Below are 20701 nucleotides of genomic sequence, written 5' to 3' on the forward strand. Positions count from 1 at the left end.
ACTTAGTCGTCCAGGTGTTCTTGCAACGGTGTTTGTAAACACGATCGCGAAGCTGCCAACGTATGGGTCCTCGACAAAGGAACAGCGTCAGAGGCCATGTTAGCACTGCAAAATGGTCGGCGTGCTTGCTTCTGGTCTACGGCCATCCTCGTCGGTTGACGTCCTTCTAGCACGCCCACACGTTTTCTTGCCATGACAAGTGGCACATGACATCACGTGCTTGGGTGATAACATGGAACCTTTTGGAGGTTGTATGCATTATATTGCTATTTTTTAAAGCGTCAACGCGTGACACTTATAGCCCAATCATTTGGAAACCCAGGTTGTTTGCGTATTGTACATCAGTTTTGCTTATTTAGTGACGCGAAGGTTATGTACGGTCCTTTAGTGGGGACACTGAAATTGCATTCAACTAAAAAATCTGTGCATTGAATTACCACGCTGTAGTGTTCAAATTACCCACTTCACGCTTGCTTTCTCGGCAATATAGGAGGTAGTGAAAGACAAGAAGCGATGACAAGGGATTCAAATGCGCTTATGTTGTCCCGACAGTGAAGAAACCGAACGTGGCAGAATGGCTAGTCTCAAAACTAGCTCTTCATTGTTTGAACCTGCGCCCACAAGAACAAGCTGTACTCGAGCAGAACAAGAGTGACGACCGCATACGTCGATCGTCGAAAATCTGATGAGCTTGCCAAGCATGTCCGCCATGTATACAAGATTCGTAGAATGCTCCAGCGTAATTACTGGTGCTCGTGTGCCTTAAAAAATGTTCAGCACTATTCACGATGCGCATGTAATATAATTATACAAGGTTACATTAAAATACAAACAAGAGATAGAATCGGCGTTAACGATCGAGAATGTTCTTGCACTTGCAGGCGCTTCTTGCGGTCAGCAATAACATTTGACATTTCCTAGCGAGGGAGCAACGATCAGCTGGAAAGGGCTACTACACGTTGGAATGTCTTAGAACAAGATGTTGGATACCACGTCAAGACCTTTATGAATGTTGGGAAGAAAATTAAGAAAGAGCTGGGCGCCATGAAAACTGTTTCCTATTGACGTGACTTATTTTTAGTTTATCGAATTCTAATTCCAAAAATTTCGAAAGGACTGTTTGTATAATTTTAAGTCCGTGAGAGGCCGTTTATTGCACTTTTCCTTTGGTTTAAATGTTGCGCTTTTCCTTTGCTTTTTTTGGAACGTTGACTTCTGCATTACAATTTGCTTGATTTATCAGTTGGTTTTGTACCTTTGTTTATATTTTTGGCATAGTACCCGATTCATGGTCTTCCACAGTCAGTTTTTGCCATATATGAAGGAAATGGTCACCACAAACATCAAACTGAGAACGCCCCTCGTCGCTATGCGACCCTTAAAGAACACCAACAAACATCGGCGACGGTTATAGAAAGGCCTTTGGAAGGAAATAGCGGCTCCCTTCTCGATGGAGATGGCCACCAGCATCGTGCGGTGTTCAGCATGCGGATGTTCCGACAGTGCGAGGGCAGCGCGCTCGGCAGCAAAGAACGGGGTTGAGCGCAAAAGCAGAATACCAGTCCAGTACGTCAGCTGCGTGACTGAAGTATTAAAGAATACAATGACAACTTCATGAGAGCGGAGGATAAATGCGACGCTGTCGGCCGCCCTTCGAAGGTCGACACTGATGTTGTGGCGACGACACCTACACTCGCAGCGCAAAGATTCCTTTCACCGCTACGCGCTCAGGAAAGGAGGAATGGGTGGAGATTCCGCCGGCTGCGCAGCAGATAATTGCGGATACGGTGGAGCGCAGTTGCCGCTGCAAAGCCGTGCAGCTCACTTCGTTGCTTGAGTACACTTGACTCCCGGTCTGCCTCCCAGGCATTGTACGGAGAATGCCAGACCTGCAAGGAAAAGTGGCCTTGATAACGGGTACGTTTTTCCACTTTCTGCATATTTTTCGGCGTGTTCATTAGGGACCATCTAGTGTATAAAGCTTACATTATTGGATCTTACGCGTAATAAAAATCCCATTATGATTATGAGGCATGCCGTGGTTGAGAACTCCAGATCAATTTTTACCACCTGATGTTCTTGTGCATAAGTCAGCATTCCTGCGTTCCGCCACCATCGGAATCCATCCGTTAGAACTGGGTTTCAAACATGGCCCCGAGCTTAGCAGCATAAAGCCTTAGTTAGGCACTAAGGTACCGTCGCTGCCTCGCGGGCACGAAAGTTTTGATTTTTACTAATAATTGAGGAGTTAAAGGGCAGCCTGTGGTCCCTGGACCATACGAAGAGGGCGGCATGTCCTTGTTAAATGCACTCCCTTATTATTAAAAATGTTCTGTTTGAGAAAGTTACCGACGGCTAGAAACACGTAAGTAAAATATATTCTGAACGCTTTCATTGCACATTGCTGGGGACTGTTCTTGAAGGAAAAAAAAAAGTGAAAATTCTCGACAACCTTAAATCTACCTTAGACGCACCGTTACACGGTGCTAAATAACGTTCGCATGGAATAGGAAATCCGTTTGTAAGAATCTGCAGGCTAGATTGCAATTTTTCTAGAATAGGCGCGGTGCTCTTCAAATTTGAACGGTCTATAAGAATTTCAACTATCTCGATAAATTCGCACAAAGAACATGATGGATGTTCTCGGCATAGTTATAAATTCGGCGAAAATGAGCTCGCATTGGCGTAAACTATTAAAAACAACAAATCGTTGCGACAAATACAGAAGAAGCTAATTTGACGATTTTAGCAGCTTTAATATCGATTCACTAATAAACTTAGCAGCGCCTTTAACTTACTACTTTCTAGTCACCTTCGGGAGTCATTGACCGCTCAACGTGGCATTCTGTCATCTATGACCGGTATGAAAGAAATAAGCGATCAGGGAGATGATCAGGTATTTAACGCCCTTTTTGAAGTTCACTTCAACAACATGCTCTGGCCGCGTACACGCAATGAGTGACATTGCAGATGCATAGTGCTCCGGAAAAAATGCTCGCGTCCGCGATCGTTCATACAGTGTCTTTCAGGGGTGTCTGCATACTGAGAGGCTTAGCGATCGACATGGTACGGCTTTTCAGGCAAGCAAAATGCAAATGTTTTCCTTTCCACAATGAACTGCTAACTTCACTGTCCTCTCGCGAATCAACTAAGCCGTGCGCAACTGCTTTGTGAACCCTTCCTTATACGTCCGACCGTACAACAGTCTGAAACACATTAGCTACAGAGCTAAGTGCCCTGAAACACTGCTCATCCGCTGTAGATTTTCCACATCCGAATTCTAAAAGAAACCTACATTGGTATACAATGCACGAGGAGCGCTGCGTCTCCAAGGAAATGTTGATATTTCCAACCACCAATAAATTAATTACCGAAGAGTCACCCATGCGTGGCGAAATCAAAGCACTATGCGTGACTAATAATGTTATTCCGCTCGAGTTTCGTTCTCGCTTCAAGCGTGCCTGCTGGTGTTGCGCAACGACTGACTCCGCGCTGTGAAAGCGCGCATAGATGATGTGACTGAGATCATTTGCATATTGCGACCTGGGACGCTATAAAGTAAAACTATTCCAAACTTTTTTATTCCAATTCTGCAATCAACCTGATTGCAGAATTGGAATTCTGCCCCCCCGGCTATTGGTCAAAAGTTTTCGGGCTGCACCCACTTCACCTGCCTGTCATGCGACGTCACAAAACCGCAAGAACTCACCGCGTCAAAGTGACGTGTACGCATTAAAGATGTATTAATATGCCGAAAGAAACTGAATTTTTCTTCTGAATAGCCGCAGGCTGCCCCGCTCCGAAAAGAATAAGAGATGGCTGCCGCCCATCGCTCAGTCGCTGGCTACTCGCACCTGCCGGAGAGCATGGGTTTATCTGCGTATAATAAAACTTCTTGCGTGGCCGTGTAATGTTTTAGGGCACTTTTGGTACGTTTACGACCTCGTTCTTCTAACTCTTCATTGCTGAGGATCCGCTTTAGCGTCACTCCTAAGCCTCCGTTGCATGCCACCTTGATTTTCGACCAGCCACCGCAAGCTAAGGGAAAGCGGACCAATCGCAGACGCCAATGCCAACTTCTTCATCGGCTTACCGACTTTCAGTTCTGTGGCTCGGCCCTATCCAATCCCTTTACTCTTGAGCGCACTCCTCGCCTCTTGTCAGCCAATTAGATAAGACAAGCAGCTGAGTGTAGACAATGTTATTAGTTTTTCAAGCAAACAAACGCGACCTCCTAAGAACGAGGAGAGCGTTTGATTGGTCTGTTCAGACAACCCTGTGGGTGACAGCCCGATGCTTGCGTGGGCGGTGACGCAAATTTGAGGTCAGTAGATTGGAATAAAAACATATTGGAATAGTTTTACGTTATAGGGCCCCTGGTTTGGTGCGCTCCTTTATTCCATTTGCAGCACGTGTGACCTGTTTGCATGCAGTGACGTCAAATCAACCTATACTTACCCGCGCTTGTACGCCTACTGCATTGGTGACTTGCCTGCTCACTTTCTTGGGGGTAGTGTGGCCATTTTTGCAAACTCCGGCTCCTTGCTATGTGTTTTTTTTTTCGTTTTCTGGCAGCATTTAAATCTTGATATAATGTTCTGCTACATACGTGAACTCGAGCGACTCTGCAATCCCACGTGTAGTCGCCGTATAGGGCGTCGTCTTAGTACAAGACAGGCAATCGAGAAGAACCAAACATGCAAATTCTAACTGAAATCACGGAAAGTGACAGCGCATGTATGATGCCTTTGCTCTTGTGTTGATCCTGTGTTACTCCTGGAGAAGATGACGAGGTTTGCCCACGCCAACGTGTCTCACATGAGCTCCTGCTTTTTGCATCAATATATGCGAAATTACTTGCCATTTCGACCTGACACCGTATCTTTGCAGACCACCCTGAGGCAAGTACACCAAATATTACGGATTTTGTGTACTCGTGCATTTGGTGTATTACGATTGTCACGGAGTCGTAGAAATCGAACAGTGTCGGGCGAAAGACGCGGCTAGGCAAGCCGCTACGCTATCCAACTGGCAGTTACGCTTTACCATGCCGTAGATAAGATGATGAATTTCATTTTGTTGGACCTTGGATGACTGGTTTTGCAGGGTTCCATGGCGGCGACAAAAACATTTCTTTTGCACGCTTCCAGCCTGCTTCTGCTTTTGATTTGCTGATTTTTTAGCCTCTAACTAGTAATTGGTTAGTTTCTTTTTTTTTTTCGCGTGTGCGATTGTGTTTTTGTATAGTTGTTGTTGCAGGATAGTCAGATCGTCCGTTCGCGCCACGTGTTTCCGCACGTGCAACCGTGTGGGACGTTAAATCCTTATAACATTTATATATCAGTTTGATGTCGCAACAGTATTAGCTATTAGTGGTTGTAGTGCGTGTGCATTCGTATCCGGCATATGGCTTTGGTAGCGCAGTGAGAGCGGGGCCTGGTGTTTAAACACGTGTGAACACTTGCCATGCCTTATGTCTGTGCGGCATTTAGGTTTCTAAAACATTGCTGACAATACCCACCGTGGTTGCATTGTGGCTATGGTATTGGGCTGCTAAGCACGAGGTCGCGGGATGGAATCCCGTCCCCGGCGGCCGCATTTCGATGGTTCCTCAACCTGCACCTAAATCTAAGTACACGGGTGTTTTCGCATTCTGATGGGGGCGAAGTGCGAAAACACCCGTGTACTTAGATTTAGGTGCAGGTTGAACCCCAGGGGGTCCAAATTTTTGGAGTCCCCTATTCCGGCATGCCTCATAATCATAAAGTGGTTTTGGCACGTAAAACCCTATAATTATTAATTGCTGACAATTACTTTGTAGCATTTTGAGGATTTAGATTCCGTGGTATCGCCCTTTCCTAGAAGGGACGTGTTCTGAAAGCTTCGGTGTTTATATTAGAAAAACCGAAGTATAGCACATGGCAAGAACGACGGTAAAGCATGCAGTGCGCGGCGTTCCCTCAAGGTAGACAAAAGGAAGGATGAGAAATGAAAGTAAATCGAGTGATGTCGCTGTTAGGCTGAAGAAATTAGAGACTTTCCAGAGTGTGCTCGTCAAACAGGTCGAACAGTTCAAAAATGAGCTAATTATTGAGAATGATGCACAGAAGGTAGCGGAAGAAAGACTTCAGGCAGCCTAGGAAAAGATGAACAGGGCCGCCATCGCGAACTGGAAAGGTCGTGACAATAAAACGCAGTCTCTCCACGTGACAAGAGAGAGGGTGCCAACAGAGCACGTGGAATTAGCGCAACGCGGAGAGGGGGGTAGCGCGAAAGTCCGGCACCTACCTTGATGCGGCCACAAAGGGAAAGCAGGAACACAAGGGTCAATGCCCCTTGTCATGTACAAATCACCCAGAAAAGCATGACGAAGGCAAGCAGGATGAGGCCTCGGCAGTGGGAGAGAGTGAAAGGATGATTATTACCGGTGACTGAAACCTGGCTAGGTGCTCAGAGGCGATTGTGGTGAGGGTGAAAGGTGACTGAAGAGTGCTGGTAGGGACATTTCAAGGTCAGACATTTGGCGCTGTCATGGAGCGAGTAAAAGCAAAGCTCGCAGAAAATGCCCACGGGCGCAACCTTGTCGTAGTAGCAGGTGGGCTAAATGACGTCTTAAGCAGCAAAGGGACACGACTAGCCCAGGGCTTGGCGAAGGGCTTAGACGACTTGCGCCAGCTGTGCCCTCAGGTGCAGATCGTGGTGCGCATGGTGCCGGAAGTGCCTGTACGTGACTGTAACTTACAAAGAGCCGTAGTGGCTGCTCTTGAGGATATATGGAGAATGAGCCGAGAGAAAGGCTTCGAGGTTGTAGAAGCAAACAGGGAAACGAGAAGGTGTGGTGGTTTCCAACGAGACGGGATGCACTTGAATCACAGCCTTGGATGAGAATTTTAACCTTCCATCCCGGCCCACGGGCGAGCAGCAAGCCAGTGCAGGGATAATGAACGTCTTCTAGGGGAACCTCAATATTGCATCGCTGTGAATAGGAGAAAAAGGAGGAAACCAAGAAAATGTGTTCTCCATGCAATATACTACTTAAACATACAGGGCGGAAGAAATCGAAAGTGGGTAGAGATTGAGGATCAGTTATAAAGAGAACAAATATGGGTGTATACGGTTAGAGAAACGTTCCTTAGCGACTATTAAGAGCCGCCAGTGATTGAGAATTATGTTTAGGAAGAGCGCAACAGCACAAAATCTGAAAGAGAGGGAGGAGGACTGTACTGCCACTTTATTTAGGGTAAAATAAACGCGGCAGTGCATCGATAAAAAAAGGCGAGATTTTAGCTGTAGTCCAATGTGCGCCTACCCAGTCCCGTCGCGATCGGCGCAGAGTTCCTACAGTGCCACGGATGTCTGAATGTGCGACGTGCACTTCGAAATAATGCCGCTTAAAAGCTCAGGTGTCAATGGAAAGAATAAGCGAATAAAATCGACGCTGCGGTTTGTTTAATGCCTGGGAATCGTGCGCCTTCTCTTTGGGCTGCCTCTAATTGCCTCGCTTGACTAATTCACTTCTGGGTCCGCCAAGTATTTCTTTTCGGTCACTGATGTTTTGATTTCGGAAGTTAAATAAGTAATGCATTGCTGACTGCTTCGTAAGTGGTTACTGGGAGACATTCGAATGCGTTGACGTTGTCGCGCACCGTTGTCTTCAACGTTTTACAACGATATCGTTGTACAAAGAGACAGCGCGAAACGTAGGCATTGGTTGATGTATACCCACTTAAGCTGCAACATAGTTTATATTTTAAATTCTATGGTAGTTCATGCTCTAAACGCAATTGTACATGGCAGGTAGGGAAGGTTTTTGGAACTTAATGTGCACAGCCTAGACTGGCAATGCTGCAATAGGAGACAGTACAGAAACATGTCTGGAAAATGTTCGGAAAGCATGAAACTGATGGAAAAGGTCGACGTAGTGCATCACCATTTTCAGAGGTGCCAATACAGCCTTAGTTTGGGTACACGTCTGGCAAGTGGGAGAGTGCAGCTATAGTCGGTATAAATGTATTGTCGCTAAGCACCGCATGAAAACACTTAACTGGGGAGAATGGGCAAGGCAAGGCGCTGAATTTACTGGCACGTGAACAAACATATCGATATCGACTAGCTTTAGCGTCATCACACAAGATAGTAAGAAATAAAAGACAAAAAAAAGACAAGAAAATTGTGACGTATCCCTCCGAGCCACTTCCTTCGTCCTCCAACATGATCGTAGACTGGCTTACGCACTCATCACCCGCTTTCATAATATGATAGGGCTCAGTTATCAATCTAGTGAAAGCCCGCTTATTTCAACCAACTTCGTATTTTCCTTAGACTTGTCCTTCCTAGATTCGTCAATGTTTCTTGTTCTCTTGCTTATTGTTTCTTAATCATGAAAGAAGGTAACGCGCGCAGACACTGGCACAAGAGCACCAGAAAACACATACGCCGACTATTATTTGAAGTGCGCATTGTGGCGGAAAAGAAAGGAACAATACTTGCGTGCGCCTGCTCAGGTATAGTAGCGCCACCTGTCGATCAGAAGCACGTGCGGGCCTGCGCAACAGATATCTCTTTAGGAATTTCTTTTCTTTTTATGCGTGTTAGTCGAGGGCTGGCTCGCACATGCACTTCCACTGCTATTGATATGCCAGGCCTCAACCGTCAGACGCGTTTCTACGTTCTTGTGTCTATGTAACATAGCGCACTCATAGAATTTGGGCGAGCACTTAATCTCGACTGTGCAAAGAAAGACAAGATAGCAATCCTCCCGTTAACGTCCTTTCATTGACAAGTGGCGCTGCCACAGTTTTATGTCTACTTTCGTTCCCATCACAGTGCGCCCTTGAGTTGATGGTGCATAAACAGGCACCTGCTAGATCAGCGCTTTCTCCCATCCTCAGTTTTAAGCTCCCATCCCGCCTCATGTTATCATGCATGCGAGTGCACCACCATACCCATACATTGCGTTGTGACATTCTAATCAAATAACAAGACAGACGATAGTATTCATTTGCATAGGATGAGAGGGCAGTCGTATCACCTAGGCAATAATAGCTCTGCCAATAAAGGAACTGTAATAGCTCAGCAGCTCCTGCTTGCGTAAGCTTGCAATGATAGGCTAACTTCTGTGCGATATACTTTTGCCGTTGTAGCTGTTTTGCGACATATTGCTCCCTTGATAATTGTTACTTCATATTGCTACAATTACTTTTTACAAGTTTTTGTTGTCCTTATTCGTTTGATCTTACATAAGATGTTTCGATGCGAGGAGAGCAGCTCAGCTCACGTGAACTCAGTAGCACTCTTTGTCCCAGTTTCCTTACGGTAACTGCATAAGTTGCCTATGCTTGTGGTAAACAAGATGGAAAGGACGGAAGAGTTTAATGTGTTGTCTTCTACACCAAGGCTACCTATAAACTGGGTTCAGCGAAGGGCACTTTAGTGTTCCGCGTGCGGGCGAAATTAATTCGACCCCATACGCACTCGGGTGCATTGTTACCCTGTTTCCGATGTTAGATAATTTGTCTACTTCTTTTGTTTGAAGCCGTTCATGTGATACACCCCAATAAACATCGTGCGATCGTGGAGAAGCACATCGGTCGCAAAATATATAGGGGGCTGGGTTGAGGGGGCCGGGTTTCAGCGGCACTCTGGTTCCCCAAAGAGGAACAGTCTGGGAAGCCGTGCTCCAGGCATAATGCGCTCTGTTCCGCTGAACAGTGGTCGAGTACTTTCTGTTGTGAAGATGTAAGCTCTGTCGCTAAAGCCATCGCTCCATACAAGCTCCTGTATGCTCAGACGTCGGTCGCCTGTGCTTGCCTGACAAAAGGCACATTCAATTCGTCGGTCAATGTGACTTTGCCACCATGCGTCTAATTTACATGAGCTTACGGATTTCCATCGTGAAACGCCCTGCCTCCATACTTTTTCAATGCACTCTTGATTCGTTCTGGCAAAATTATAATAATGATTATCAGAGCTTTGTAGGTGAGCCACACGTCACTCTGACAGCGCTGTCTTCAATTTATCCCGGCAGGTGCTTCATCAGGAATCGGGGAAGCTACGGCAGTGCGTTTCGCCTCCCATGGCTGCTGGCTTGCGCTGACTGGAAGGAACAAAAAGGCCTTGGAAAGCGTGGCTGAGGCGTGCTGCGCGAAGGGGATCTCACAAGACAAGGTGAGTGGCCTCGAAGCCTCATGAAAACGCCACAGCTCTAAACCATGGGCGGAATTCACTCTAACTCGCCTTGTTCTTACGGAATTTGTTCGCCAGAAATGTTATTCCGCTAAGCTAAGGGTACAGCCGAAGTGGAAGCGCGTTTAACTTACCGCTTCGTATGATATTGAAAAGGAAGCAAAGTTCATAATAAACAAGGAACGAAGAAGCGTGGTCAACTGACAGCATCCCCGCAGGGGTGCCTGCGTCAGCAGCCGTTTGGTGCGTTGCGACACCACGTATTCGAGCACACGAGGGTTGGACCTCCCCGCGTGTAGCCGTGCGCGGCTTAGCCGTGTCCGGGGAAAGGGGGATCCTGGGGGTTGAGCCGATGCCTGGTGTTCGGACCTTTAAGACTCCCGGCGGAGGCAACACACCTCTTTGGCCCCTGCTTCACGTAGACGGCACCCCCGGACTGACCCACACGGGGGAAATCGGTAGTTGCCTTTTCCTGTCTCTCTCTCCCTACAACCTTCGTCTTTCCCTTACTTTCCACCTTTCCTGCCTACTTTTGGCTTCTCTTTACGTCCAATTTTTCCAGGCAGCAAGGGTTAACTTATGTGAATAGCCAACCTAGGTTATTTCATATTTGGTTAAAGTGGTAATGTACAGCTGGCGTTTGCAGGTCGTGTTTCACAGGTCCTGCAGCATCCCCTTGTAGGACTCTACGGTGGGTGGTTGGCCTTACAGCCGAAATCTCACATATCCTTATGGCTAGCTGCTTCTCCCACTCCCTGATCGCCCTCAGAAAAGTGGGCGCACCGATAATGTATTCAAATTTTTTGGTCGGCAAAAAGAATTTTTCCCTCGTTTCCACGTCATCCATTCTGAAAAACCAGCTAAACCAGCGCGAACAATCTTGTCATTCCTTGTATCGAAGTCCCTTACCGAAGTATTTGGTCCAAGTTATAAGGCGTCGAGGATGGCTAGCGGTGACCTCCTCTTGGATCTCCGCGATCAGAAGCAATTTGAGAAACTGTCTAAACTAGTATCATTTGGGGAGACCGAAGTAGTAGTAACCCCGCACCGCACGATAAATACCACCAGCGACGTTGTCTCGGACGATGATTTGCTGGAGCTCACTGGAGCTCACTGGAGCTCCAAGAGTGAGCTACAGCTCACTGTTGGAGCTCACGCTTGGAGGGCTTCAGTGAACAGAAGGCTATAGATGTCAAAAAAATTCAGATGAGGCGAGAAGAGGCGAGATGGCAAAGAAATCCAACACAAAAACTTGATAATCACCTTCGGTTCGAGTGTCCTGCCCGAGTCAATCGAGGCAGGGTACATCAAGCTCAGTGTTAGGTCATACGTGCCCAACCACATTAGATGTTTCAAATGCCCACGTTTCAGCCAGTTCGCAGAGCTGCCGAGGCCGCCAAGCCTGTGCGAAATGCAGTGCCCATGAGCATACCTCTGAAGCTTGCGAGAACACTCTTTGTGTAAACTGTGAAGGGGAGCACGCCGCATACTCGTGGTCGCGCCCAACCTGGAAGAAAGAGAAAGAAATAGTTACAATATAAGTCAAGGAAAACATAAGTTTCAAGGAGGCACGCAGGCGGCTTTCATACCTGCGCAAGAACACCTTTGCCGATGTGACGCGTCAGGGGGCAGCGATACAACGGCTTCCGGCGGCTGACTGACCCATAAGCAGTGAGTTGGCAGTTACGCCACCTGCCACCGCGGCGGTTGCAGCTAGCGCTGCTCTGCCAATCCAGAAGAAGGGACCATCAACCTCCGGGCAGGAGGCCTCGAAGGTCTCGTCCAACGTGCCGAGGACTTTTCGTCAAACAAAGCGCTCGGAAGAGTGCTTTGTTCAGCGCTCTTGTCCAGCGCCTCGCAAGAGGCTATGGACACAACGACCAGCCACACGGCACCACGAGCGCCTAAGGAGCGGCGAGCCTCTCTCGACCGCTCCAAAAAAGACAAAACTCCAGTCACGGCGCCTGCAAAGGGCCCGTGAATGAATATCACACTCTTAAGCACACAGCGCAAAACACATTTATTATAAGAGAGACACAAATACAACAGTGGAATGTTCGAGGGCTTATGCGTAACCTCGACTACATTGTAGAGCTGTTACGCAAACATAATCCAAGGTTGCTGAGTGTTCAAGAGACACATCTGAAACCTACAAACACTAATTTCCTTCGTAATTACTCTGTCTTTCGGAATGACCGCGACGAGGCTACCGCCTCTCGCGGTGTAGCAATAGTACCCCTCAAATATGTCGCTTACTGACCCATCGCCCTTGACACGCCTCTTGAGGCAATGTCAATTCGGGCCATTCTTTTTCATAAATTAGTAACTGTGTGTTTCATTTGTATACCACCAAACCAGCGTCTCAAAAAAAACAGATCTCTTAATCTCATTGATCAGCTTCCAGAGCTTTACATATTCGTGGGAGATTTCTACGCTCATAAGCCGATGTGGGGAGACTCACGATGTGATGTGAGAGGTCGACTCATTAAAAATTTCCTTTTAAACTCCAGTGCGTGCCTCTTTAATAAGAAAGAACCGACCTTCTATAATTCACAGCACAATCCATACTCGTAAATAGACCAGTCTATGGGTTCTGGTTCTATATTCCCTGATTTAGAGTGGTATGTAATTAAAAAGCCATTTGAAAGTTCCCACTTCCCGTTAACTCTAAACTTAGTAACGCAACATGACTCCCCTCCTCCTGTCCCTCACTGGAAACGAGCCGAGGCTAATTGGGAATGCTTTAAAAAATCCACCTATATATTACCTGATTTTATAAGTGATTTTAGCATAGATCCTGCCGTATCATATTTTACCGCTCTTATCATTGATGCAGCAGAAAAATTCATCCCTCAAGCAAGCGGAACTTCATTGAAAAGACGGGTCACCTGGTGGAATGACGATTGTAGAGAGGCACGGAGAAGGCAAAATAAAGCTTGGGGCAAACTACGTAAATGTCGTACGGCCGAAAATTTTGTAGAATTTAAACAGGTTAAATCTCAGGGAAGATGAACGCGACAACAGGCAATGAGGGCAAGCTGGCAGAGGTTCGTTTCAGCAATAAATTCATATACTCAAGAGGCTAAAGTGTGGGACGGGCTTACAAGATTAAAGGGACAAGAAATTCATCCGTTGCTCCTAGTAAACAATGAAGGCAATAGCTTAGAAGATCAAGCTGACGCACTCGGGGAACATTCTGAACTGATTTCCAGCTCAAATAATTTTTCCTTGGGATTCCAAAAGCACAAGCAAATAGCAGAATGCGAGGCCATCAACCACAAATGCAGACAGAATGAATTATATAACCTGCCTTTTACCATTGCCGAGTTGACAGCTGCTTCGGCTGCATGTCAGAGCTCTGCACCTGGACCTGACAGGATTACGTACGACATGCTTAAACATCTCCACAACGATACTCAAATAACGCTACTCGCCCTTTTCAGTGCTATATGGGCTGCCGCGTACCTCCTATTTAAATGGAAAGAAGCTATTGTGATCCCTGTTTTGAAGCACAGTAGAGATACATCATTGCTGACCAGCTACCTATAGCGCTTACTATAGCGCTATAGGCTATAGCGCTATAGTGATATAGCGCTTACTATAGCTGCCTATAGCGCTTACGAGCTGCCTTCGTAAGCGTTTTGGAGAAATCATCAATCACCGTCTCGTACATTTCCTAGAGTCCAGCAAATTGCTTGACCCACTTCAATGTGGCTTCAGGGAAGGGCGATCTACAACCGACCATCTCGTGCGCATCGAAGCTAACATTCGCGATGCTTTCGTACATAAACAATCCTTCCTATTCGTATTTCTTGACATGGGAAAGGCGTACGATACAAGTAGGCGGTACGGAATATTGTGCGAGCTGTCGGCGCTGGGCATCCGCGGCGATATGTTAAACACTATCGAAAGCTACACACAAAACCGTACATTTCGGGTGAAAATAGCTAATGCACTATCGCGTACATTCACACAAGAAACTGGTGTACCATAGGGAGGCATACTCAGTTTCACTCTCTTTATCGTTAAGATGAACACATTTCGTGCTTCAGTGCCACCAGTTTCAGTTTGTGCTTCAGTGCCACCAGTTGGAATTTTTATTCCATCTACGTAGACGATATACACATAGGCTTCAAATCCTGCAACCTCACAGTGTGTGAAAGACAGGTACAGCAGGGCCTAAACGAGGTGTCCAAGTGGACAGACCAAAATGAATTTAAAATCAACCCCCACAAAAGTTTTTGTGTTCTCTTCACAAGAAAGAGAGGCCTGGTCCCAGATCCTTGTGTATAACTGGGCAAAGAGCACAAATTTCTAGGTGTTATCCTTGACTCCAGGCTTACATTCATTTCACACATAAAATGCCCTAAAGCAAAATGCCTAAAAACCATTAACTTACTTAAAATACTATCCCACACAACCTGGGGTAGCGACAGGAGTTATTTACTGAATCGTTACAGAAGCCTAGTTCCATCACGACTGGACTATGGTGCAGTGGTTTACCCCTCTGCCGCCCCGAGCGCGCTAAAGATATAAGACCCCGTTCATCATCTGGGTATCCGCCTGGCCATTGGTGCATTTAGAACAAGCCCTGTCGAAAGTCTATACGTAGAGTAGGATGAGTAGTCACTCCAGTTTCAGGGAACTATACACCACCTTTACCGATTTTCTGAAGGTCAGCTCTAATAGGGAACATCCGCGTTACGCAACCGTTAACGACTTGATGTGTGAAACACTTTTTCGTAATATAGCCTCTATGAGATTGCCTTTCTCACTGCGTGTAAGAGAATTTAGCAAAGATATGGATATCCCATTACTCGAACATCGCCTAATGGCTCCAGCTAATCTATTACCGCCCTGGAAGCGGCAGGTGATAGACTGTGACATATCCTTTGTAAAGGTCACAAAGCACGCTCCTGACCTCGAAATCGCTATGCACTTCCGTGAACTTCAATCGAAGTACTCCTGCAGCGAATTCTACACAGACGCGTCAAAATCACATGTTGACGTATCTTACGCTGCTCTTGGTCCCTCTTTTTCTGAATCTGATGTGTTAAACCCACTGATAAGTTTCTTCACTGCAGAAGCCTATGCAGTATTGTCTGCAGTAAAACATGTAAGGAAACTGAAACTTGACTGAGCAATCATATTCACAGACTCGTTATGTCTTGTAAAAGCACTCATTTCTCAATAGAAGTACAGAAACCATGTCTTGAAGGAACTTTACTCACTCTTATGCAACTTCTATTTATCGCATAGACATGTAGTAATATGCTGGGTTCCCGGCCATAGAGGAATCGAGGGTAGTGTGCTTGCCGACGATATCGCCGAATCAATGGCATCGCAGGGTATTCGTTCTTCAGCTGTCCCTGCCACAGACATGAAGCCTTTCCTAAGAAACAAACTGCGAAGCCACTGGCAACGATTGTGGGACACTGAAACGAACAATAAGCTTCACTTAATTAAGCAGAAGTTAGGTTTCTGGCACCCAACTACGAAAACACGAAGAACAGATGTCCTATTAACTAGGCTAAGAATAGCACACACATTTCACACTCGTAACTTTCTCTTGACCGGTAACGAGCCTCCAACCTGTGGTAGATGTGGCGACCGGCTGACCGTCCTCCACGTTTTCCTGGAGTCCCGGGAAGCCGAAATAGACAGCAGGAAACATTTTCCTTTTGCGTACCGCCATTGCGTCCCTCTGCACCCGGCTCTGTTACTTGGTTAAGAACCCCTTTTTAAGACCAAAGCAGTCCTCGCTTTCTTGAAAGATGTGCTAAATGTTACAAGCCCATTCACTTCGTAGTGCGTCCTTTTTCCAGAGGATGCAGCAACGATAGTTTTCATATATAGCACATGCCTCTAGGCCCTTGAGTTTCAAAGGCCCCGGTGAGGCAGTAGCGCTCTAGACAATTTTATATCTCTGGACAATCACATATTTAACATATTGCATCATTCTTTCTCAATGAATTTTAATGTTCTAGTACACCTCAATACTCATTCCCATAATATTATTGCACGCAGATTTCATGCAATTTAGGTCAACCCTTTTAGGCCACTTTACATCCACGTCACATTACCTTCACAGAACCCATCGGTCCACTGCGAACTCATTAACACTAGCATGGCGCTCTTTGGTCATACCTGGCCCTTGCGCCACTAAACATCAAACATTCATTCAACTGACAGCATGATCGCACACCATGCACCTGTAGTTGAGGCTATAATCTTACGGCCCATCTCTACACACCCACATTCGGCAGCTTCCCTTTCCGGACGTTTGATGCGAAGCTGACCAGCGCAGCCACGATGGTCCGTACATTGCACCAGCTTTAAAGGAAGGGCAATGGATGCGCCGAGCATTCATCTCACATTTACGCGAGGCACAGCACTGATGGACACAAGTGGTGTATTTGGCGCATCAAAAAAGGCGCTCAGATGGATCAATTGCCGGCCATGTCTGCCAGGCTAACCCAGTCTGTAGCAACGTCATCACCACCACCACATTAGCACAGCGCCTAAATGCATTTATTTGGATACTAATTACACTAATGAAAAACAAGAAAGCCGCATAATACATTGCTCATATGGACTCACGGCGAGGCGAACAGCACTCGTAAGTTCATCGGTGTGGCATGTGATTGAGCAGCGGACGTGGTTACAATGACGCGCATTTGCTCAATATCAGCTCCCTGAGCAGCCGGTACCGCCTAGGGGGGGCTTGTCGACGCCGAGCGCTAACCGACGACGAAACGTGCCCTCTCGTCGCGTGTGATTTCTTTCAAACGCACGCAGAAATATGAAAGGAGCCCTAAATAAGAACTGAAGAAAGAAGCCATTGCTACCGACACTCCTAAATTATTGCAGTAAACTGATGGTGCCTTTGCACGTGCAAGTTTCACTTCTTACCACATTTTGACATCGTATCAGCGTACGTCGCTTCTGCTTGGCTTCTCTTCAACTGATAAAACACGATGTGTCTCCTGCAGAAGGCGTACAAGCGCGGGTACTTATACGTTGATATCGCGTCTCAGTGTGCAAACACGTCACATGTGCTGCAAATGGAAGAAAGGAGCGCACCAAACCAGGGGCCCTATAACGTAAAACTATTCCAATATGTTTTTATTCTAATTTCCTGACATCAAATTTGCGTAACCACCGACGCAAGCATCAGGCGGTCACCGGCAGGATTGTCTGAAGCGAGATTTCAAACGCTCATCTCATATATAGAAGGTCACATTTGTTCGCTTTAAAAACGAATAACATTACCTACACAGAGCGGCCTGTCTTATCTAATCGGCTGACGAGAGGCGAGAAGCACACTCAAGTGGAGAGGGATTCGATGGGGCCGAACCAGTGTATGAAAATCAATAACCAGATAAAGAGGGTGGTGCCGGGGTCGCCGATTTGTCCACTTTCCCTTATTTAGCTTACGGTGGCTGGCTGAACATCGCGGCGGCATCCAACGGAAGGTTAAGAATGCTGCTAAAACGGATCCTCAGCAAAGAAGAGTTGGCAAAGCGAGGTTGTAAACGTGCTGAAAGTGCTCGAAAACGTTACACGAACGCGCGAAAACTTTATTGTACGAAAATAAACCCATGCTCTCCGACAGGTGTGAGTCGCCAATGCCTGAGCGATGGGCGGCAGCCATCTGTTATTCCTTTCGGAACAACGCAACCTGCGGCTATTCAGAAGAAAAATTCAGCTTTTTGGGCATATTAATGCATCTTTAATGCGTACACGTCACTATGATGCGATGAGCTTTCGAGGTTTGTTGACGTCGTGTGATAGGCAGGTGAAGTGGGTGCAGTCATAAAACTTTTGACGAATAGCCAAGGTGTAATGACGAAAAGTCGTCGAATCAGAAATAACTTTTCTGTTTTGTTCGCTCGAATCATGCATAATGAGTGTGTACAAGTCGTATCAGATGGGGAGCTATCGCGGTCTTCGTGATATCGCGTGACAGACAGGCGAAGTGGGGGTGGTTCAAAAACGTTTTTGACCAATCACGGAGGACTGATTGCAGGATTGGAATAGAAAAGCTTGGAATAGCTTTAGGTTATAGCGCCCCAGGTCAAGATCTTGTTTTACAGATTAAGGTAGCTGCATACCGATCGAGGCGAAATGCACAAACGCGCGTACACGTCAATTTTGGAGAAAAGTAATAAATTATAGGTTGGTGACTTCAGGACCTGGAACCCCTAACTAAGCAGTCAATGCCTAAGTGGCACCTCTTAGTAACCGCTAATCAGTAAACATTACCCAGTGATCAGCGCCAACATTTCCGTAAGTTCACCAGCCTCGAGAGAACATACGCTCAAGTGCACATCTGAATACTGCACAGCGCCGTAACGCAGCACATAGCGATTGAAAATTCAAACTGGTTTGCCGATTGAATCGGTTCAAGTCGTTCATCTTGCGACATTGACGTACTTTATTTGGAGTAGTCACTGCACATGCAACACGAGAACAAAGTGGCATGCAAAAGGCGACAGTTATTGTAAACATGCAAATGCGGCAGTACAAAATTGCAGTACAAAGAAAATTGAGGCTGAAGAAGAATAATGCGTTAAAATTCCCATCGAAATTTGGATATTGTAAAACCTCATCAGTACATTTTTCTCTCCATTTAAGGATAAAGGCCTCTGACAGCGATCTCTGTCTACCTGTGACCTGGCCTAGCTGATTTCAAGACACGCCGGCAAATTTCCCTGTTACCCTACCTAATTTTCTCTCTTCTTCGACAGCGCTTCCTTTCCCCTAGGAACCACTATCTATTTCTAATGGACCACCGATTACCGGCCCTGCGAATTACCTGCCCTACATTTTTTCCTCTTAATTTCAACAGCCACTATCTTCGTTTTCACTCAGATCCCCACCGCTCTCTACAGTCTCTTAATGTTAGGCTTAATATTTTTCGTTCCGTCGCTTGTTTGAGCAGTTCTTCACCCGTTGTCAAGAGTCAGTATTGACCTCCGAGTTTATGATAATACCTTAATAATGGAATAATTGTACACTTTTCTTTTCAACCATAGCGGTGAGACAGCGGTGCCGATCATGATGGTAATGCCGACCGTATGCGCTCCGACCCATTTTCATTCTTCTGTAAATTTCTTTCTCATGATCAGCGTTCCCGGTGAGTAAGTGACCTAGATAAACGTACTATTGCACACACTTTAGAAGGTGAGTGCCGATCATCAATTCTTCACCGCTTAACAGGTTGTTCTACATTACCTTTCTCTTCTGCGTATTATTCTTCAACCTACTCTGACACCTTCTCCACTAAGGTCCGTATCCATTGTTGCAATGGCTCCCCGCCTTGATGAACTAGAAAATGTTATCAGCAAGGTGAAGGTTGCGGAGATATTCGCCGTTGACCGTCGCTCCTAATCTTTCCCAGTACAACAGCTTGAATATTACCTCTAAGCATGCAGTGAATATTGTTGGAGAGATTGTCTCCTTAGCCTGACCACCATCACGATAAGTTTTTGCCGACTTTCCTGCTGATAGTTCAAACGTGTGACGCGGGAATTATGACTGAGGCACAACCGATGCCTGAGCATGGTTGAACGTAAATATTGAAGCTACTCATAAATGAAAAACATTTCTCAGTTGTCCGCCGAAAGCTGCAAGCACCATAGCCTTGATGTGAAATAAATTCATTCTTTTAGTAAAATCCACGCGGTATGCACTTAAACCGTGAACTACACGCAAATGCCATAGCCTCCTCCAAAGGCACTCAATTAGGTGATCGAACTGTGCGCCGTCGGATGAACACATAAGAGAACATAATTCGGGTTATCACAAATGCTTACCTTGCTGATTCGACACGTTTGAGTGACCACAGTTAGTTTCACGCACGCTTCACATACTGCACTTCGCGATAACAGGCGACTGTGTACGACTTCTCATGCTGTTATCTTGACTTGGCTACTGCGGAGTAGGCGCGGAGCACCGTTCAGACCGTCGCTGGCGGCAAAGGAATTCTCGCGCTAAACTCACAAACGCCTATGTTTGAACTTCTTAAGTGAGAAGAGGAACATGTAGAAAGATCGCGCAAAGTAACTGAAAGACGTGAGTGATCTCATTTCGCCCAGGACGGATGTTAGTCTGTGGTTTAGTATAAGCATCTCCAGCCAATGAAAACACGACGATCGCTGTCGTCTTCTGTCACTTTTCGTTGTAGTCTCGTATTCAGCGATAAACGTCAGTATGGTTATATTTATTGTGAAGAAGATGCGCCTCTGTCCAGTGGCATCGCCAACGCTCGGCTCGCTGCGCCATCCGTCCTACAGCATCTCCAAAACTCGCCTCCCGTTGCTGGCGCAGCTGATCGCTGGTGTCTTTCGAGGTGGTGCCTCAAGCTGCCTCGCCGTTCCGACTAGAAGCGGGCTTGGAGGAACCCACTGCCAATAAACATTTTGTCGGTTAGTGGAGGTTGCTGGAGTTCCCTCCATCACTTGCACCGTGGAGCTTGGAACCCGAACGCTTCCGCCCATTTGATCGACAACGC

The 20701-nt window shown here is 46.5% G+C and overlaps 1 protein-coding gene across 5 annotated transcripts in view; it reads left to right on the plus strand.

Annotated features, from left to right (window-relative positions):
• Positions 1 to 20701, plus strand: part of LOC126531092 (3-oxoacyl-[acyl-carrier-protein] reductase FabG-like) — a 113714-nt gene that overhangs the window by 33373 nt on the left and 59640 nt on the right. For 2 of the 5 annotated variants that reach the window (XM_072287364.1, XM_072287365.1), the window contains exon 2: positions 10028 to 10167. In XM_072287364.1, coding sequence (XP_072143465.1) covers positions 10028 to 10167 — 140 coding nt within the window. Of the gene's footprint in view, positions 1 to 1767; positions 1918 to 10027; positions 10168 to 20701 lie in introns of those variants that run through there. The other 3 variants (XM_072287366.1, XM_072287367.1, XM_072287363.1) reach the window with 3 other exon arrangements.

The sequence above is a fragment of the Dermacentor andersoni genome, chromosome 3 (assembly GCF_023375885.2).
Source record: "Dermacentor andersoni chromosome 3, qqDerAnde1_hic_scaffold, whole genome shotgun sequence".
Classification (NCBI taxonomy): Eukaryota; Metazoa; Arthropoda; class Arachnida; order Ixodida; family Ixodidae; genus Dermacentor; species Dermacentor andersoni.